Source organism: Coregonus clupeaformis, unplaced genomic scaffold (genome assembly GCF_020615455.1).
Source record: "Coregonus clupeaformis isolate EN_2021a unplaced genomic scaffold, ASM2061545v1 scaf0640, whole genome shotgun sequence".
NCBI classification, from domain to species: domain Eukaryota; kingdom Metazoa; phylum Chordata; class Actinopteri; order Salmoniformes; family Salmonidae; genus Coregonus; species Coregonus clupeaformis.
The window spans coordinates 187,877-210,100 of record NW_025534095.1 but is presented as its reverse complement, the minus strand read 5'-3'; the positions used below and the strand labels follow the sequence as shown (position 1 = coordinate 210,100).

Below are 22,224 nucleotides of genomic sequence, written 5' to 3'. Positions count from 1 at the left end.
GGATCTGGTCAAAAACTATTTGTACAGTGTAGGTACTTTGAAAGGGGTTTGGACACCATAATTGACTACAATGATGATCTTGATAACCTTGATAAAAACTTTTCTAAGTCTATTGATTAAAGATTTTTCTGTTCCCCTCTAGGTCAAGTTTCCTTGCCAATCTTCATCACTGCAATATTTGTTTCAGCATTAATGACAGCACTGATATGTGCTTTACTGTTTCTCCTAAGGTAAGGTCATCACTCTTTTAAAATGTTCTGGAAATACTGCACATACAGTGGGGAAAAAAAGTATTTAGTCAGCCACCAATTGTGCAAGTTCTCCCACTTAAAAAGATGAGAGAGGCCTGTAATTTTCATCATAGGTACACGTCAACTATGACAGACAAAATGAGAAAAATAAATCCAGAAAATCACATTGTAGGATTTTTAATGAATTTATTTGCAAATGATGGTGGAAAATAAGTATTTGGTCAATAACAAAAGTTTCTCAATACTTTGTTATATACCCTTTGTTGGCAATGACACAGGTCAAACGTTTTCTGTAAGTCTTCACAAGGTTTTCACACACTGTTGCTGGTATTTTGGCCCATTCCTCCATGCAGATCTCCTCTAGAGCAGTGATGTTTTGGGGCTGTCGCTGGGCTACACGGACTTTCAACTCCCTCCAAAGATTTTCTATGGGGTTGAGATCTGGAGACTGGCTCGGCCATTCCAGGACCTTGAAATGCTTCTTACGAAGCCACTTGTGTTTGGGATCATTGTCATGCTGAAAGACCCAGCCAAATTTCTTCTTCAATGCCCTTGCTGATGGAAGGAGGTTTTCACTCAAAATCTCACGATACATGGCCCCAATCATTCTTTCCTTTACACGGATCAGTCGTCCTGGTCCCTTTGCAGAAAAACAGCCCCAAAGCATGATGTTTCCACCCCCATGCTTCACAGTAGGTAAGGTGTTCTTTGGATGCAACTCAGCATTCTTTGTCCTCCAAACACGACGAGTTGAGTTTTTATCAAAAAGTTATATTTTGGTTTCATCTGACCATATGACATTCTCCCAATCCTCTTCTGGATCATCCAAATGCACTCTAGCAAATTTCAGACGGGCCTGGACATGTACTGGCTTAAGCAGGGGGACATGTCTTCCACTGCAGGATTTGAGTCCCTGGCGGCATAGTGTGTTACTGATGGTAGGCTTTGTTACTTTGGTCCCAGCTCTCTGCAGGTCATTCACTAGGTCCCCCCGTGTGGTTCTGGGATTTTTGCTCACCGTTCTTGTGATCATTTTGACCCCACGGGGTGAGATCTTGCGTGGAGCCCCAGATCGAGGGAGATTATCAGTGGTCTTGTATGTCTTCCATTTCCTAATAATTGCTCCCACAGTTGATTTCTTCAAACCAAGCTGCTTACCTATTGCAGATTCAGTCTTCCCAGCCTGGTGCAGGTCTACAATTTTGTTTCTGGTGTCCTTTGACAGCTCTTTGGTCTTGGCCATAGTGGAGTTTGGAGTGTGACTATTTGAGGTTGTGGACAGGTGTCTTTTATACTGATAACAAGTTCAAACAGGTGCCATTAATACAGGTAACGAGTGGAGGACAGAGGAGCCTCTTAAAGAAGAAGTTACAGGTCTGTGAGAGACAGAAATCTTGCTTGTTTGTAGGTGACCAAATACTTATTTTCCACCATTATTTGCAAATAAAATCATTAAAAATCCTACAATGTGATTTTCTGGATTTTTTTTTCTCAATTTGTCTGTCATTGTTGACGTGTACCTATGATGAAAATTACAGGCCTCTCTCATCTTTTTAAGTGGGAGAACTTGCACAATTGGTGGCTGACTAAATACTTTTTTTCCCCACTGTATTTGTGTCTTTATACTTTTTGTGCTTTACATTAACTTAGTTCCTGATTCTGAAGTGTACACTAATTTATATATATTTGATTTGACCAGTTTGTTGTATGATGATTGCACAGGGTTTGGGAGCCTTATTTCACGGTACTCAGAGGTCATGAAAAATATGACGACAGTGATGGGGTGATGAACCTAGTTCTGACCAGTGGTGAGGGGACACAGGTAAGCATCTTCAGATTTATCCTAGAAATATTTTGATAATGAAACGACCACAAAATAAAATCTGTTAAATGTCTATAAATGTATGTTATTGCAGGATCCTCCTGTGCCAGAAGAAGACATCTACACCAACAGCATGATACCGAGTCAGGCCAGGAGACAGGGATGCAAACAAGACCTAGAGGCCCCCAAACCAGGTCCCAAAACCCTGCCTTCCTCCAAAGCCATCTCTGAGACCGACCGAACCGGCCTGCTCAGTCCCATCGCTGACACTGCTACAGATCCAGGAGAAGGCACTGCAAAGAAGGAGGGGGATGACGTGTTTTATTCCAGTGTGATTTGGAAGAAGAAGAAGTGGATGAAGAAGAAGAATGTGGGTTCCGTGGACGGGGAGGGGGGAAGGGAGGCGTCTAGCGGTTCCTACCTGGAGGAAGAGAGGTGTGTGCTGGGAAATGTAGGCAGACGCAGAATAAGTAAGGCACTGGAGATGGAGAACCTGCAGTTTCTCTAGTTTTTCATGAATTTATTGTAGGCCTATTGTACTTTCACAAAGACATATTGCTCTTAATGAAAGTATAACGCTGTTTTTTTTTTACTCAAAACAAATAAAAACATTAAATGTCCACCTTATTGTTATTTATTGAAGCCTTTGTAATTGTTCATAGCATTATGATGACCTACGTTCTGTATAACTTTTAATGTTTTCAAGGTATTTAAAACTCTTAAACTCACTCTAATATCATTGAATGCACCAATAGTATTAACAAAAACAAAAAAACGAAGGTGCGTTTGAAAGCTAACATTAGAACAATCTCTTGGCCAATCGGAAAGTAGGCTTTGACAGACTCAGTGAGTTTCCTGTTTGAAAAGAACAAAGGGGGGGTGATGTAGTGGGTTTCGCTTTGTGACAGAAAACAGAGATACATGCTCACCACCTCTTCTGAAGGTAAGGCATGTTAATCTCTTGTTTTATGGGAATTTGTGACAACATTTCAATAACAGTGATAGGTTGCACAAACCATTTCGGCAAATGTAAATATCATGGTATGTCTGTACACTCTTAGAAAAAAGGGTTCCAAAAGGGTTCTTAGGCTGGTTCCAGGTAGAACTCTTTTAGGTTATATTTAGGTTATATGTGTCCAAAAAAACAAAAATATTTACTGAGCTTTCTTATATCTTAGGTATAGGACAGACACATCAAAATCCTATTCCTTATGATTCATTTTCTGACTGTCTTGTCTGCCATGTATTAATGTTATTCAATGCGTTTCTATGGGCTATAGTAGTAAAGGCCCCCAAAAAGGAGGGAGACCTACAATTCTAAATCAAACAGCTAAATGATCCATGGAATGATCATTTTAAAACAATCCCCCCCCCACCACCACCCCTTTAGAGGTTAACAGTGTTTTCATTGGTTGACATACAGTGGGGAAAAAAAGTATTTAGTCAGCCACCAATTGTGCAAGTTCTCCCACTTAAAAAGATGAGAGAGGCCTGTAATTTTCATCATAGGTACACGTCAACTATGACAGACAAAATGAGGAAAAAAAATCCAGAAAATCACATTGTAGGATTTTTAATGAATTTATTTGCAAATTATGGTGGAAAATAAGTATTTGGTCAATAACAAAAGTTTCTCAATACTTTGTTATATACCCTTTGTTGGCAATGACACAGGTCAAACGTTTTCTGTAAGTCTTCACAAGGTTTTCACACACTGTTGCTGGTATTTTGGCCCATTCCTCCATGCAGATCTCCTCTAGAGCAGTGATGTTTTGGGGCTGTCGCTGGGCAACACGGACTTTCAACTCCCTCCAAAGATTTTCTATGGGGTTGAGATCTGGAGACTCCAGGACCTTGAAATGCTTCTTACGAAGCCACTCCTTCGTTGCCCGGGCGGTGTGTTTGGGATCATTGTCATGCTGAAAGACCCAGCCACGTTTCATCTTCAATGCCCTTGCTGATGGAAGGAGGTTTTCACTCAAAATCTCACGATACATGGCCCCATTCATTCTTTCCTTTACACGGATCAGTCGTCCTGGTCCCTTTGCAGAAAAAACAGCCCCAAAGTATGATGTTTTCACTCCCATGCTTCACAGTAGGTATGGTGTTCTTTGGATGCAACTCAGCATTCTTTGTCCTCCAAACACAACGAGTTGAGTTTTTACCAAAAAGTAATATTTTGGTTTCATCTGACCATATGACATTCTCCCAATCCTCTTCTGGATGCACTCTAGCAAACTTCAGACGGGCCTGGACATGTACTGGCTTAAGCAGGGGGACACGTCTAGCACTGCAGGATTTGAGTCCCTGGCGGCGTAGTGTGTTACTGATGGTAGGCTTTGTTACTTTGGTCCCAGCTCTCTGCAGGTCATTCACTAGGTCCCCCCGTGTGGTTCTGGGATTTTTGCTCACCGTTCTTGTGATCATTTTGACCCCACGGGGTGAGATCTTGCGTGGAGCCCCAGATCGAGGGAGATTATCAGTGGTCTTGTATGTCTTCCATTTCCTAATAATTGCTCCCACAGTTGATTTCTTCAAACCAAGCTGCTTACCTATTGCAGATTCAGTCTTCCCAGCCTGGTGCAGGTCTACACTTTTGTTTCTGGTGTCCTTTGACAGCTCTTTGGTATTGGCCATAGTGGAGTTTGGAGTGTGACTGTTTGAGGTTGTGGACAGGTGTCTTTTATACTGATAACAAGTTCAAACAGGTGCCATTAATACAGGTAACGAGTGGAGGACAGAGGAGCCTCTTAAAGAAGAAGTTACAGGTCTGTGAGAGCCAGAAATCTTGCTTGTTTGTAGGTGACCAAATACTTATTTTCCACCATAATTTGCAAATAAATTCATTAAAAATCCTACAATGTGATTTTCTGGATTTTCTTTTCTCAATTTGTCTGTCATAGTTGACGTGTACCTATGATGAAAATTACAGGCCTCTCTCATCTTTTTAAGTGGGAGAACTTGCACAATTGGTGGCTGACTAAATACTTTTTTGCCCCACTGTAGGTCATTATACATGGTTCTGCTGTCTGATTGTGGTTTATAATGTCATTTTGTAGCCTCCAGGTAGACTCTGATGCATTTCCAGTAACCTCTTCCCACAGGACCTACCACATAATATACGATAGACTGCTCTTCTTGATATAGCTTTCAATTTGTTATCTAATTTTTATTCACCGGGGGTGATGTCAAAGAAACTGTCCATCCACATCGTCTTTTATCAAACCAAAATGTCATTGGCAGAAGTAGTGGCAACATCCTGTGCATATCAGGAGGCAACGTCTTTGTCTGGTCAAATATAGTCTTTGGTTTCATAAAGTATTTATATTTTAGTAATTTAGCAGACACTCTTATCCAGAGCGACGGCATACATTTTCATACTGGACCCCGTGGGAATCGAACCAACAACCCTGGCGTTGCAAGTGCCACGCTCTACCAACTGTGCCACACAGAACCTAGTATTTAGTATTTATTAGGATCTCCATAAGCCAGCAGCTACACTTCCTGTGGTACAAACATAAATAAAATTATTACATCTCAATAAAACAACAGCCTACATCATAAATAAAACAAGACATCATGCAAGACATTACATTATTACTCTATTATTACAAATGTACTATATAAAATGTACAATACTACAATAATACAATATTACAATATAAAAATGTGAGTGTGTTAGATAGTTTGTGTGTGTGTGTGTCAAATAAAAGAAATATACTTCGTAAACTACAGGTGTAGACTAACAGTGAAATGCTTACTTACAGGCACTTCCCAACAATGCAGAATATATGAGTCATGAGTCGTTGTTTTATCAGTTTTAAAAAATCTGATTTTACTGCTCGCTTGAGTTACTTGATGTGGAAGAAAGTTCCTTGTATTCATGGCTCTATCTCGGGGGTCAGCGGGGTTACTGCAGGTGGTTGACAAAAATATGTGGAATTTTATTTTGTTTATTTCAATGTTTTTATGAATATCGCTAGCAATAACAGAATACATTTAATTTGAATTACATACCTACAGTAGAAAAGAGGAGAATATCTTCTTTCTAATAATGTCAACTTTATTTCTCAACTCCTAATACTGAGCAAATTACACTAATTGGAGCCAATTACACTCACTGGAGTATCTGATATAGGCTTTGAAAAAGCACCCGCAAATAGGCTACCACTACAAGTGCGTCAAGTGCCGCTGGCTGCTGGTAAGCTTTCTTGACTTAGACATACATTTTTGCCAACACATGGCTAACTTTTGTTTAAGCAGCTAAACAGCTGCTCATAGTGAAAATGTGTTTGGAGTTACCTTTCTAGCTAATAGGCTATGTTAGAGTTTACATTTCCTCTTCCAATTCTAATGTGGGGCGGTAAAAATAATGGAAAACTATCTACCAAATCGATTCATTTTAAAATGTTGATTGCTTCTCCATTATCATTCACCTGGTGATAAGACAAGACGTGATTTTATTTCTTCTAATGTATGATGGGGTCCCTGGGTCACTGGTTTGCCTGGGAGGGGGTCCATGGGCAAGAAAATGTTGAGTGCAAGTGCATTAGAAAATATACAAAAACACAAAATATTCTGGATGTATTTATGTTGTGATTCAATCCATATTAAAACAGAAATGAAATAAATGTACAGAAATTAAATAAAAGTATTTAATTGATTTAAAGGAAAATTCCCAAAATGTTTTGCTAAACAGCATCATATAATGCAAAATGCATCATACAGGGATGATTTCTGTATTTTGAAAGTTACATATCTTGAAAACTTGATTGCTGACAAGCAAAACATTTTGGGAGTATGTCAACAATGGACTAATTAAACAAATACCAAAAGATAGTTTTTGGGTGGAGGTTTCCTTTAATTAATTGATTGGTTGAATGATTGTTTGTTTTATAGCTATAAACTTCAGCATCCTAACCATCACATGATATTGGAACCTTAATAGACTATAGACACCACAGACTCTTGTAATGGACATCCTCAGCTTCATCACAGGTACATTATACACATCTTATTATATGACATTTGTTTGCATGGTAAAACTACATTTTTGCATCAACATGTGCATTATCTGACTTTAGCTTTCTAGCTTTAAGCCATTAAATGTCACTATATGTTAAATACTGTATGTGTACAGTATGTAGATAAATACAGTATGTACAGTAAATGCTACTTATTTTGCTTTGGACCAGCTGTTGCTACAGAAACTGATGAAGCTTTTATAATAGAACCCAATTATTTGGCGTCCCGTCACCCTGATTATTGCTGGCAACGGTCTTCGCTGAAAGCGCTACTTGTATAAAGAAAGACAACGAGAGAACCACATGCAGTATTTTTTTTACCTCTGGTCACAGAATGTGTTGCATTGCAGGCCAAGTATAACTACTGCATTGAAACTGCAACTGGCTACATACAGCTAATTTGGTTTAGATGCAGTTTTAATGCAGTAGATATATTTGGGGTGCAATGCAACACTTTCTGTTGCACTCGGAAATACAGTGCATTCGGAAAGTATCAGATGTCACGCCCTGGCTCTGGGGACTCTTGAGCCAGGGTGTGAGTTTTCATGTGTTTTCCATTCTAGTGTAGTATTTATATGTTGGCCAGTGTGGTTCTCAATCAGAGGCAACGTGTATCAGCTGTTGCTTGTTGTCTCTGATTGGGAACCATACTTAAGCAGCCAGTTTTCCCACAGTGTTTGTGGGATCTTGTTCCAAGTAGGTTGTGTTTGATCCAAGGACGTCACGTTATCGTTTTGTAGTTTTTGTTCGTGTGATCTTTATTTAATAAATATGTTCGCAAATAACGCTGCGCATTGGTCCTCTGTTCCCGACGATCGTGACAGAAGATCCCACCAAAACTGGACCAAGCAGCGTGTCCAGGAGCCATCGCCAGGGGAATCGCTAGCGGATCTCTGTGGCAACCTCGACTGGGTCAAGCCTAGTGAAGTGCAGAGAGGGTGGACTTGGGAGCAGTGGAGGAAGAGTCTCGACTGGGTCAAGCCAAATGAAGAGCAGAGAGGTTGGACTTGGGAGCAGTGGAGGAAGAGTCTGGCGAGAGATAGGGAGGCTTGGTCCACGGGGAGGAGAGACACCCAGACATTTTTTAGGGGGGGGCTCACGCCGTGGACGACGGGACAGCAGGAGGCCGCGATGGAGCGGTCCAGCGGGTTTGCAGAGGAGGCCGCCAGGTTAAGGGGGCCACTGGTCACAGAGGAGAGGGAAAGTGTAGAGGCACGGCGAGAGGTACTGGGGTGTGTTACCAGTCCGGTCCGGCCCGTTCCTGATCCCTGCGTAGGGCCAGTGGTGTGTGTCCCCAGTACGGTCCGGCCTGTTCCTGTTCCTTGCATCGAGCCTGTGGTGCGCGTCGTCAGCCCGGCCCGGCCTGTTCCTGCTCCCCGCACCAAGCCTATGGTGCGCGTCGCCAGCCCGGCCCGGCCTGTTCCTGCTCCCCGCACCAAGCCTATGGTGCGCGTCGCCAGCCCGGTCCGGCCTGTTCCTGCTCCCCGCACCAAGCCTATGGTGCGCGTCACCAGCCCGGTCCGGCCTGTTCCTGCTCCCCGCACCAAGCCTATGGTGCACGTCGCCAACCCGGCCCGGCCTGTTCCTGCTCCCCGCACCAAGTCAGTGGTGCGCGTCGCCAGCCCGGCCCGGTCCATTCCTGCTCTCTGCACCAAGTCAGTGGTGCGCTCGTCAACCCGGTCCGGCCCGCTCCTGCTCCCCGCACCAAGCCTATGGTGCACGTCGCCAGCCCGGCTCGGCCTGTTCCTGCTCCCCACACCAAGCCAGTGGTGTACGTCGTCAGTCCGGCACAGCCCGTGCCTGTTCCACCGGTGCCTGGTCCGGTACCGGTCAACTGCTCCACGCCGGAGCTAGAGCAATCCGCTCCACCAGTGTTCAGTCCAGCTCCGGCCAGCAGGGCCAGACCGGACCAGGGGTACTTTGGGGGGTTAGAGAGGGAGTGGGGATCATGCCCGGAGCCGGATCCGCCGCCAAGGCGGAGTGCCCACCCGGTCCCTCCCCTGTGGTGTTTGGTTGGTGCGGTCGGAGTCCGCTCCTTTGGGGGGGTACTGTCACGCCCTGGCTCTGGGGACTCTAGTATGTTGAGCCAGGGTGTGAGTTTTCATGTGTTTTCCATTCTAGTGTAGTATTTCTATGTTGTCCAGTGTGGTTCTCAATCAGAGGCAACGTGTATCAGCTGTTGCTTGTTGTTATGTTGTTGTTATGTTCGCAAATAACGCTGCGCATTGGTCCTCTGTTCCCGACGATCGTGACATCAGACCCATTCCCTTCCTCCACATTTTGTTACGTTACAGCTTTATTCTAAAATATATATTTTTTTTTTATCTCATCAATACCCAATAATGACAAAGCGAAAAAGATTTTTGCAAATGTATTAAAAATAAAAAACAGAAATACCTTAATTACATAAGTATTCAGACCCTTTGCTATGGGATTCGAAATTGAGCTCAGGTGCATCCTGTTCCCATTGATCATCCTTGATGACCAACTAGATTGGCATCCACCTGTGGTAAATTCAATTGATTGGACATGATTTGGAAAGGCACACACCTGTCTATATAAGGTCCTACAGTTGACAGTGCATGTCAGAGCAAAAACCCAAGTTATGAGGTCGAAGGAATTGTCCGTAGAGCTCCGAGACATGATTGTGTCGAGGCACAGATCTGGGGAAGGGTACGAAAATATTTCTGCATCATTGAAGGTCGCCAAGAACACAGTGGCATCCATCATTCTTAAATGGAAAAAGTTTGGAACCACCAAGACTCTTCCTAGAGCTGACTCTTCCCAAACTGAGCAATCGGGTGAGAAGGGCCTTGGTCAGGGAGGTGACCAAGAACCCGATGGTCACTCTGACAGAGCTCCAGAGTTCCTCTGTGGAGATGGGAGAACCTTCCAGAAGGACAACCATCTCTGCAGCAATCCAACAATCAGGCCTTTATGGTAGAGTGGCCAGACGGAAGCCACTCCTCAGTAAAAGGCACATGAAAGCCCACTTGGAGTTTGCCAAAAGGCACCTAAAGGACCCTCAGACCATGGGAAACAAGATTCTCTGTTCTGATTAAGCCAAGATTGAACTCTTTGGCCTGAATTACAAGCGTCACGTCTGGAGGAAACCAGGCCCCATCCCTACGGTGAAGCATGGTGGTGGCAGCATCATGCTGTGGGGATGTTTTTCAGCTGCAGGGACTGGGAGACTAGTCACGATCGAGGGAAAGATGAACGGAGCAAAGTACAGAGAGATCCTTGATGAAAACCTGCTCCAGAGCGCTCAGGACCTCAGACTGGGGCAAAGGTTCACCTTCCAACAGGACAACGACCCTAAGCACAAAGCCAAGACAACTCAATAGTGGCTTCAGGACAAGTCTCTGAATGTCCTTGAGTGGCCCAGCCTGAGCCCGGACTTGAACCCGATCTAACATTTCTGGAGAGACCAGAAAATAGCTGTGCAGTGACGCTCCCCTTCCAACCTAACAGTGCTTGAGAGGATCTGCAGAGAAGAATGGGAGAAATTCCCCAAATACAGGTGTGCCAAGCTTGTAGCCTCATACCCAAGAAGACTCGAGGCTGTAATTGCTGCCACAGGTGCTTCAACAAAGTACTGAGTAAAGGGTCTGAATACTTATATAACTGTGATATTTCCATATTTATTTATTTTTGCCAAGATTTCTAAAAAACCTATTTTTGCTTTGTCAATATGCGGTATTGTGTGTAGATTGATTAGGGGAAAAAACAATTGAATCCATTTTAGAATAAGGCTGTAACATAACAAAATGTAGAAAAGGTGAAGGGGTCTGAATACTTTCCGAATGCACTGTACTTCTGCGGATCAACCAACTATTCAGTTCCTCAAATTGGGGAAGGTTATTTAAACTCCACTTGATACAGCTGGCAAAGTAATAAAAGAGAACTGATGCAATGTAAACTGACTTGTTAGGTCTTCTTCCTCAGGGTGCACACTTGTCTCGCTTGGTCACTGTTGGATGGTGAAGGTGCCCAATACTGTGAAAGCAGTAGATGGCAGCTGTGTAGAAGTGTCCTGTCACACCGCCCCTCACCACAGGGTCATCTGGTACCGGTATCATAGTATTAACTATCCCAAGGTTTATGATGGCAAGGGACCGACCAGTGTGGAGGCCAGTTTTAGAGGGCGTACATCAGTGCCAGGCAATGCAGCAGAGGGTGACTGTACACTGAGGTTTGAGAGTGTGACGTTGATAGACAATAACCTCGAGCTCTACGTGTGGATCAACCCTGATGAGTCAGCTACACAAAAGTTCCATAATCAGATCGTAAGGATTACAGTTGAAAGTAAGCACACTCATGGAGAGGTGTATTAGATTAATTATTTGTTGTAGTTGAACAACTGAAAAAATACAACAGATTGTGATCAGATGAACAGTACTTCATTACTTTGACATCTGAATGTAGGAGTGATAATGGTCGATAGTTAGAGCACTATGTTAAAACTGAATGAGAATTGCAAACAGGGTGTTAAACCATTAGTCATGGGAGCTGGTAATGCCTTGTTTGCCTTTGGTTCCCACTAATAATAATGTATTCGAACTTGCAGAGAGAAAAGCTCCTGCATTATCCATGCAGAATGCAATGGTGGCTGGAGCCTTATTCCAGGCCAACTGTAGTGTCTGGCATTCCTGCCCTTCCTCTCCTCCATCCCTTAACTGGAGCCGTTTGCCAGAGAATTCTACATCAGTGACTTCCATGGAGGAAAAGGGAGGGCTGTGGGTGTCTACTGAGACAATACAAGGAAGAGGAACGCACCAACTGCACAAAATAGTGATGAAATGCACAGCTCAATTCGCTTCAGTCCGAACTGAGAGTCAACCAGTTATTCTTAACATCTCATGTACGTTTTTGGTCTTACTTGTTTGTTCTCAGTTGTGCAATTATTCCATTCACAGGCCATCACTTCAATAAATATAAAATTTTACAGAACAAACGACTACATAGTCACAATACATGTTTGTCTGCTTTATAAACAGATGCCCCTGTAGGTGTGAAGGTGATAGCAGATGAACAGCCAGTCAGTGAAGGTCAGAGTGTCAACCTGAAGTGTGTTGCTGACAGCAACCCACAGCCAGGCAGGTTTGTGTGGATCAGACGACAGGGAGGCCAAAGCATCCAAATGAATTCAACCCAGGGCAAAATGTCCTATCCCAACATTAGCAGAGACACCTCATTCTCCTGCATTGTCCAAAATAATATTGGATCAAATCTGTCAGCCTGGCTGTTTCTGGATGTCAACTGTAAGTATCTCATTTTATGTGTCTATGTCTGTTTGCACAGTTTCCAATGGAACTAACATTATAGTTGTACATTGAAATGTTAATTCTAACGATACATTATGGGTGTAAAATAGAAGAGAAGACATGCTCCTTCCCACCCTTACATAGTTCTATTGTCATTGTTTCTCACTCACTTATAACAAGAAGGAAGACAAAATGTGTCACGAACAGAAGAGGACCCAAGAGCGCAAGTTCAAATTCAGAGTTCTTTATTCAAGGTTACAGGCGGGAAGAGGAGTCCCAGGGGTGTCAGGGGTCTTTCAGGGTCCTCCTGTGGGTACCTGTGCTCCGGGGGTCACCAAATGTCCGGGGGTGTCCAGTCCAAGTGCTTAGTGTGTGTGTTCCCCAGTGATGGAGCGGCGTATCGGGCTGAGGGTGGTGAAACGTCTGGGCACGCTCATCTGGTGGTCGGAGACCTGGGGGAACACACACACACAACAGCAATATGAATGGCAGGCAGAAGTACAGATCAGGGCTGGGCAAATATCGTGGTGAGAGACAGAAGGCAGAAACGAGTTACCGGAGGGGCTGAAGATCGGAGAGTAGTCGAGGTCCAGAAGGCAGGTTGGGATAGACGGGGCAGTAGAACAAGGAGGCAGTCAAGAAAGGATCGGTATCACAAACAGGAGTCAGAGCGCAGACAGGCAGGTTACTGGTCCGGGTTTGAAGACGATCTGACAGGGCTTGGCTGAAAACCAGGGCTTGATATACTGGGAGAGGTAGTGGGGAAATGCAGTTCAGCTGGCAGAGTAATTAGAACAGAGTGAGGCAAGGTGAGGATGGTGAGTGGGAAATGCAGTGCAGCTGGCCAGGTAACAAGAGCAGAGCAGGGCAGGTGGAGCTAGTTAGGCTGAGTAGAGAGAGGGAGGTGAGCAGAGTGGAAGATAATTGAATGCAATTAATGTTGCTACCAGGGAGAGAGAGTGCTCATGACAGGACCCCCTCCAAGGGACGGCCCCAGAAGTCCCAAGAACAACATCATGCCGGGAGGGTGGAGGGGAGCAGGCGGCGGGTCAGAACTCCTCCGAGCGGTCCGAGTGAATCTCCTCATCCTCAGAAGGAGCTGGAGGGTCACGGTCGGGAGACAGGACAGGCACTGAGACAGGAGCAGGGCGGGCCGGACGGCTAGGAACCCCTCTTGGACGGCCCCTACGGATTGCAGGCTGATCAGGATGTAGTCGGTGGAAGTCAGTGATAAGGGTCCGGTCCACTATCCTCCTGGCCGGGATCCAGGTCCTCTCCTCTGGACCATATCCCTCCCAATCAACGAGGTACTGGAGACCCCTACCCCTTCGCCTAGAGCGGAGCAGCCGCCGGACGGTGAAGACAGGACCGCCATCTACGAGGCGCGGAGGAGGTGGCGCCGGAGCTGCAGGGACCAGGGGACTTTCATGGACCGGCTTGACCTTGGAGACGTGGAAGGTGGGGTGGACCCGCATGGAAGCGGGCAACTGAAGTCGGACCGCCGTTGGACTGATGACTTTCTGCACAGGAAAAGGACCAATGAAGCGAGGGGCCAGCTTTCGTGATACAACCCGCAGCGGCAGATCCCGGGCAGACAGCCAGACCTTCTGACCAACCCGGTAAGTAGGTGCTGGGGTCCTCCGTCGGTTGGCACCGACGGCGTAGCTGGTTCCAGACTTCAGGAGCACAGTGCGAGCCTGGGCCCAAGTGCGGCGGCAGCGGCGGGCATACGCAAGAGCAGACGGACAGGTGGCATCCGCCTCCTGGCTGGCAAACAGTGGAGGTTGATACCCGTAGACACACTGAAAGGGGGAGAGCCCGGTGGAGGAACTGGTGAGTGAATTATGGGCATATTCCACCCAGAGCAGGTGTTGAGCCCAGGCCCGGGGATTTTGGGAAGCCACACACCTCAGTGCCTTCTCCAGCTCCTGGTTCATGCGTTCAGTCTGGCCGTTTGACTGCGGGTGGAATCCAGACGATAGGCTGGCGGTGGCCCCCAAGGAGATGACAGAACTCCTTCCAAAAGGTTGCTGAGAATTGCGGGCCCCGGTCTGACACTATATCCTGGGGTAGGCCATGGATACGAAACACATGTTCCAGGACCACCTGGGAGGTCTCTTTAGCAGAGGGTAGTTTGGGAAGGGGGCACGAAGTGGGTCATCTTACTAAAGCGGTCAACAATGGTAAGGATGACTGTGTGTCCGTCAGAGGGCGGAAGGCCCGTAACAAAGTCCAGTGAAACGTGGGACCAGGGCCTCTTGGGTATGAGTAGGGGTTGCAGCAACCCAGCAGGAGGCTGGTTGGGAGTCTTGTTTCGGTTACAAGTGGGACAAGCTCGGATGAATTCTCGGACATCCCGTCTCATCCCCGCCACCAGAACCGCTGGCGGACCAGATGAAGGGTGCGAGTGATGCCGGGATGACAGGCCAGACGGGATTCGTGCCCCCACTGAATCACAGGTGACCTGAGATTTGCTGGAACAAACAGACGGTTGGGGGGCGCTGGTGCTTGGACCTGGCTGGTCCCGAAGAGCCTCCATGACCTGCTTCTCGATCTCCCAGGTGAGGGCCGCTACGACCAAGTGGCTGGGAAGAATGGGAGCTGTCATGGCGGTGGTCTCGTCCTTCTGAAACATCCGGGAAAGAGCATCAGGTTTGATGTTGCGAGATCCCGGGCGGTAGGAGAGCGTGAAATTGAAGCGCGTAAAGAACAGAGACCACCGCTGTTGACGGGAGTTCAGCCTCCTGGCTGTTTGGATATACTCCAGGTTCTTGTGGTCTGTCCACACTACGAATGGTTCCTTTGACCCCTCTAACCAGTGCCGCCATTCTTCAAGGGCGAGCTTGACAGCCAACAGCTCGCGGTTCCCAATGTCGTAGTTGCATTCGGCAGGGGTTAGCCGACGGGAGTAGAAGGCACAGGGGTGCATCTTGCCATCCTCAGCTGCTCTTTGAGAAAGCACTGCACCCACTCCCACGTCCGAAGCATCTACCTCCACCACAAACTGCCTTGCTGCATCTGGCATCTGGAGGATGGGAGCAGAAGTGAAACATGTCTTGAGGATATTGAAGGCCTTATCAGCAGCTGATGTCCATTGGTACGGTTGTTTAGTGCTGGTTAGCGCCGTGAGGGGGTGCAGCCACTGTGCTATAGTTTCTGATGAATCTCCTATAAAAGTTGGCAAAGCCCAGGAACTGTTGCAACTTCTTCCGAGACTCAGGAACTGGCCAGGAAGTGACAGCCGACACCTTCGTGAGATCCATCTGAATGCTGCCCTCGGTCACCACATACCCCAGGAATGAAACGGTCTTGGCATGGAACTCGCACTTCTCTGCCTTCACGAAAAGAGAGTTCTCCAGCAGGCGGCGCAGGACCAACCGGACGTGGTGCGTGTGTTCTGACAGAGTCTTTGAGAATATTAAAATATCGTCAAGGTACACAAATACGAACGTATTTAGCATGTCCCTGAGGATATCATTCACTAGGGCTTGAAAAACTGCTGGGGCATTGGTGAGGCCGAAGGGCATGACGAGATATTCATAGTGGCCGGTTGGTGTGTTGAACGCTGTCTTCCATTCGTCTCCCTCCCTCATCCGCACCAGATGGTAGGCATTGCGAAGGTCCAGCTTAGTGAATACAGTGGCTCCCTGCAGCAGTTCGAAGGCAGACGAAAGTAAGGGCAGTGGGTAGCGATTCTTAACCGTGATGTCGTTCAGACCCCGGTAATCTATGCATGGACGAAGAGAACCGTCCTTCTTGCCGACAAAGAAGAATCCCGCTCCTGCGGGGAAGACGACGGTCCTAATTATCCCGGAGGCAAGGGGAGTCATTAATGTAGTCCTCCATGGCCTTTCTTTCCGGGGCTGACAGTGAATACAGACGACCCTTGGGAGGTGCTGTGCCAGGCAGGAGATCAATCGCGCAGTCATAGGGTCTGTGTGGGGGTAGAGATGTCGCCTTGGATTTGTTGAACACCTCTTTCAGGCTGTGGTAACAGGCCGGAACATTGGATATGTCGGAGGTAGCGCTAGATCCTTCCCGGTGAACGGGCAGGGTGGCCCCCCTTAAACAGGTCTGGTGACAACTCCTTCCCCACTCACGGACTGTTCCTGTCTCCCAGTCGATGTGGGGGTTGTGCTGACGGAGCCACGGGTATCCAAGAATGAGTGGTTGGCCAGGTGAGTGTAGGAGGTGAAACTGGATGGACTCCTGGTGGTTTCCTGACAGCAGGATTGTCACAGGGGCGGAGATATGAGTGACAGTGCCAAGATGATGCCCATCCAGGGCTCGTGCAGGAATGGGTTGTGTCAGTTGATGATGGTTCACGCCCAGTTGCTGTGCAAGCTCAGGGTCCATGATGTTTGCTTCGGCTCCGGAATCCACAAGGGCGGCCAATGTATGAGTCTTGTCAGAAAGCTGAAGGCGGAGATGAAGCAGGGTCTTTCGGATGGAGGGAGACTGAAGGCTTGTTGAGCTCACCCGGATCTCCCCTACACCTGGTGAGCTGCGGCTTTTGCCGGACAAGTAGCGACACGGTGATTCTCGCCACCACAGTAGAGGCAAAGGTTGGAGCTTAGACGGCGCCGACGCTCCTCGGGAGTCAGAGAGGCACGGCCAATCTCCATGGGCTCAGGCTGATTGAGTTGGCTATGGGACTTGACAGGCAGGGGCTGGACAGAAGCGGTATCGACCCGAGTACGGATGGCAGGTTGACTGAGACGGCCCTTCTCCCTCCTCCGGGTCTGTATACGGCGGTCAATGCGAACGGCAAGGTCAATGGCGGCATCAAGCGTTGAGGGCGGGTCATGGGAAACAAGCTCGTCCTTGATATAGTCCGCCAGGCTATGGAGGAAGGCTTGCACCAGTGCCTCTGGGTTAAACGAGCTTTGACTGGCCAGGGTACGAAAGTCAATGGAGAAGTCTGCCACTGTCCGATTGCCCTGACGGATGGTGAGCAGAGCTTGTGACGCTTCGGCTGTTGGCGAGCCTAGGTCAAAGACCTTTAACATCTCCTCCTCAAAGGCACTGAAGGAGGCACAGGCTGGGGTTTGCCGGTCGAATTCCGCCGTTCCCCACAACCGAGCTCGACCGGTGAGATGTGTGATGACATACCCCACCTTGGCTCCCTCTGTTGAGAAAGTCCTGGGCTGTAGTGCAAACTGGATTCGGCAGCTGCTCAAGAATGGTCTTACTTGCTTCTGGTTGCCATCAAAAGCGTTCCGGGTTCCCAATCCTTGGTTCAGGAGCGTGGGGATCTGGTGGCAGCACTGCCGGGCCTGCAGCATTGGGACCTCCAGCGGAGGGATGAAGGAGTATCGGTGGTACAGGAACAAAAGGACCAGGGGGGGTGCAGGTGGAGTAGCCGGGCTTGAGAGTAGTTGCAGGGCTTGGGCTAGCTGTTGTTGCTGCAGTTGGAACTGTTGTTGCTGCTGGTTGAATAGCTGGAGAAGGGAAGCGATGTCGCCAGCCATCCGATTTATGTCTCCCTCAGAGCGTTCCAGTCGCTGTAGGGCAGTCCTCTCTGGCTCTTCCTCCATCGTGGTCAGGGAGTGCGCTGGGTCCATGATGGTCAGATCGTTCTGTCACGAACAGAAGAGGACCCAAGAGCGCAAGTTCAAATTCAGAGTTCTTTATTCAAGGTTACAGGCGGGAAGAGGAGTCCCAGGGGTGTCAGGGGTCTTTCAGGGTCCTCCTGTGGGTACCTGTGCTCCGGGGGTCACCAAATGTCCGGGGGTGTCCAGTCCAAGTGCTTAGTGTGTGTGTTCCCCAGTGATGGAGCGGCGTATCGGGCTGAGGGTGGTGAAACGTCTGGGCACGCTCATCTGGTGGTCGGAGACCTGGGGGAACACACACACACAACAGCAATATGAATGGCAGGCAGAAGTACAGATCAGGGCTGGGCAAATATCGTGGTGAGAGACAGAAGGCAGAAACGAGTTACCGGAGGGGCTGAAGATCGGAGAGTAGTCGAGGTCCAGAAGGCAGGTTGGGATAGACGGGGCAGTAGAACAAGGAGGCAGTCAAGAAAGGATCGGTATCACAAACAGGAGTCAGAGCGCAGACAGGCAGGTTACTGGTCCGGGTTTGAAGACGATCTGACAGGGCTTGGCTGAAAACCAGGGCTTGATATACTGGGAGAGGTAGTGGGGAAATGCAGTTCAGCTGGCAGAGTAATTAGAACAGAGTGAGGCAAGGTGAGGATGGTGAGTGGGAAATGCAGTGCAGCTGGCCAGGTAACAAGAGCAGAGCAGGGCAGGTGGAGCTAGTTAGGCTGAGTAGAGAGAGGGAGGTGAGCAGAGTGGAAGATAATTGAATGCAATTAATGTTGCTACCAGGGAGAGAGAGTGCTCATGACAAAATGTGTAGTGTCAAACAACATCTTTTAAAAACCATCACTTCATGTCATTCTGTCACTCCAGTCCCCCCAGCAATCCTCTCTGACTCCACCTGCTCCTTGAAGGGTGGGGTTCTGCACTGTGTGTGTAGAGCAGAAGCCCGACCTAATGCCACTCTGCACTGGAGGATCAACAAAAACAACACTCTCTCATCATCCTTCACTTCCAACACCATATACAGAGAGAATATGGTGTCAGCAGAACTCACTGGGCCTGTGGAAAGACGACCAAATGTCTCCTGCGTAGCCATTAACTCACTGGCCACTGACATCCAGCAGCTGCCCCTTGACACTGAATTCACGGCTGGACAGTGTAAGTAAGCTTTCAGTACAGAATTTCTGTTGTTAATCTTCTGATGTCATTATAATCTGCACACAGTGACAGTCTTTCTTCCTCCTCTGCCTCCCTATGTGTCCCCCCTCCCCCCTCTCTCGATCTCTCTCTCTCTGTCTTTCTTTGAACACAGTTCTGCCATGGTTGCTGACTGCTCTGGCAGTTGGAAGTGCCTTTCTGTGGGGAGCTGTAATGTTTGTTCGCAGAAGACGTTGCATAGAGAGGTTTGTACGGTTCTTGATGATGATGTCACATATAAAACCTTATTAGGTGTGTCATTTTGAATGATGTCTCCCTTCTACTCACCATTATCTGTAGACCAAAGGCCAGCTCCAATCCCCCCACTTTGGATATCCCTCTAAGGTACTGTCATTTTTGCATCTGTGTTTTACATGCAACAAAGAATAATGTTCAAGCTCATTGACAATGAGATGTTTTTTTGTCTTTAAGGCAACCTGACATGTCAGAGACCCTAAGGTACACCAATCCCCAAAAGTGAGAAAAAAAGTCATACGAGTTTCATTTTCTTACCTTTTGACCAATTCAAATTAATGCTTTATAGCATTGAAAGGTATTCGCTTCTGTAGTGGGTGGTTGGAGATAATTTTGAAAAGTCAAAATGGTACTGAACTATAATCAGGTTCCACATTCTCCTCTCCTCCTCAGGCCGAAGCAAAAGGCTAAGACCATGCCCATGGCCATGCCCAAGGAGAAAGCAAGGACGGATAGCCAATCCTCAGTCTACGAAAATGACTTTGTGCCAAAGAAGCCTAGTCAAAACCCAGCAAAGAACAACGAGAATTATCCAAAGATCAAGTTACAAGATAACACAAAGGTAAACTTTATGTAACCTCACTACAAACACAATTTGGCTGGTGCAGCTTTTGATCAAAATAAAAACACCACATACTTTTTAGCCACACTTTTATATTTCAGACACTGTGATGACAGGAGAGTGATTACCACTAAATCTCAATGACATACAGTGGGGGAAAAAAGTATTTAGTCAGCCACCAATTGTGCAAGTTCTCCCACTTAAAAAGATGAGAGAGGCCTGTAATTTTCATCATAGGTACACGTCAACTATGACAGACAAATTGAGGAAAAAAAATCCAGAAAATCACATTGTAGGATTTTTTATGAATTTATTTGCAAATTATGGTGGAAAATAAGTATTTGGTCACCTACAAACAAGCAAGATTTCTGGCTCTCACAGACCTGTAACTTCTTCTTTAAGAGGCTCCTCTGTCCTCCACTCGTTACCTGTATTAATGGCACCTGTTTGAACTTGTTATCAGTATAAAAGACACCTGTCCACAACCTCAAACAGTCACACTCCAAACTCCACTATAGCCAAGACCAAAGAGCTGTCAAAGGACACCAGAAACAAAATTGTAGACCTGCACCAGGCTGGGAAGACTGAATCTGCAATAGGTAAGCAGCTTGGTTTGAAGAAATCAACTGTGGGAGCAATTATTAGGAAATGGAAGACATACAAGACCACTGATAATCTCCCTCGATCTGGGGCTCCACGCAAGATCTCACCCCGTGGGGTCAAAATGATCACAAGAACGGTGAGCAAAAATCCCAGAACCACACGGGGGGACCTAGTGAATGACCTGCAGAAAGCTGGGACCAAAGTAACAAAGCCTACCATCAGTAACACACTACGCCGCCAGGGACTCAAATCCTGCAGTGCCAGACGTGTCCCCCTGCTTAAGCCAGTACATGTCCAGACCCGTCTGAAGTTTGCTAGAGTGCATTTGGATGATCCAGAAGAGAATTGGGAGAATGTCATATGGTCAGATGAAACCAAAATAGAACTTTTTGGTAAAAACTCAACTCGTCGTGTTTGGAGGACAAAGAATGCTGAGTTTCATCCAAAGAACACCATACCTACTGTGAAGCATGGTGGTGGAAACATCATGCTTTGGGGCTGTTTTTCTGCAAAGGGACCAGGACGACTGATCCGTGTAAAGGAAAGAATGAATGGGGCCATGTATCGTGATATTTTGAGTGAAAACCTCCTTCCATCAGCAAGGGCATTGAAGATGAAACGTGGCTGGGTCTTTCAGCATGACAATGATCCCAAACACACCGCCCGGGCAACGAAGGAGTGGCTTCGTAAGAAGCATTTCAAGGTCCTCGAGTGGCCTAGCCAGTCTCCAGATCTCAACCCCATAGAAAATATTTGGAGGGAGTTGAAAGTCCGTGTTGCCCAGTGACAGCCCCAAAACATCACTGCTCTAGAGGAGATCTGCATGGAGGAATGGGCCAAAATACCAGCAACAGTGTGTGAAAACCTTGTGAAGACTTACAGAAAACGTTTGACCTGTGTCATTGCCAACAAAGGGTATAAAACAAAGTATTGAGAAACTTTTGTTATTGACCAAATACTTATTTTCCACCATAATTTGCAAATAAATTCATAAAAAATCCTACAATGTGATTTTCTGGAGAAATAAAATTCTCATTTTGTCTGTCATAGTTGACGTGTACCTATGATGAAAATTACAGGCCTCTCTCATCTTTTTAAGTGGGAGAACTTGCACAATTGGTGGCTGACTAAATACTTTTTTCCCCCACTGTACTTTCACACACCTGAAGCCCTCAGATCAAGTGTATTTTTGAAGCCATGTGTATTTTGGTGGCCTAAATGTAGTGTTTGTTCTTATTTGTTCCCCACAGGCTATGTGTTCAGACATGGATGATATCTACCAAAACTATTGAACTATCAGTGAGATTGCTTCAGAGTACGTAATAATAATGTTATCCAATTGTTATAAGTTGACGACTGAGTCGTGTAATCTACTGTTAAAAGTCTTACGTTTTTGTGTTTGTGCACCTGTCTGGGCTGTGTGGATTGTGTTTTTTGTGTGTTTAAGCAATGAATGTAACCTATATTTTGTATTATAACTTTGGTATCAACTGTATTTGTGTGTGTGTCATATTGCTTTTAGAAATGTGTTATGTGACCATTCTTGATACACAGAGGAAACTGTTGAGCATAAAAAACCCAGCAGCGTTGCAGTTCTTGACACAAACCGGTTGGCCTGGCTAGGATCATAAAATTTCGTCAGCCGGGTGCTTGTCAAGCAAATAACTGCCGGTCTCACGGTAATTGACCATTAA

The 22,224-nt window shown here is 46.7% G+C and overlaps 1 protein-coding gene across 1 annotated transcript; it reads left to right on the top strand.

Annotated features, from left to right (window-relative positions):
• The first annotated feature begins 2,962 nt into the window (after nucleotides 1-2,962).
• On the top strand, nucleotides 2,963-22,224 carry LOC121558828 (sialic acid-binding Ig-like lectin 5). Its single transcript, XM_041872188.2, has 11 exons — nucleotides 2,963-3,016; nucleotides 6,973-7,071; nucleotides 11,046-11,405; nucleotides 11,668-11,961; nucleotides 12,098-12,361; nucleotides 18,784-19,071; nucleotides 19,226-19,316; nucleotides 19,411-19,455; nucleotides 19,543-19,587; nucleotides 19,759-19,927; nucleotides 21,781-22,224. Exons 2-11 carry the CDS (start codon nucleotides 7,047-7,049, stop codon nucleotides 21,820-21,822), a joined length of 1,623 nt encoding a protein of 540 aa, XP_041728122.1. The 5' UTR covers nucleotides 2,963-3,016; nucleotides 6,973-7,046; the 3' UTR covers nucleotides 21,823-22,224.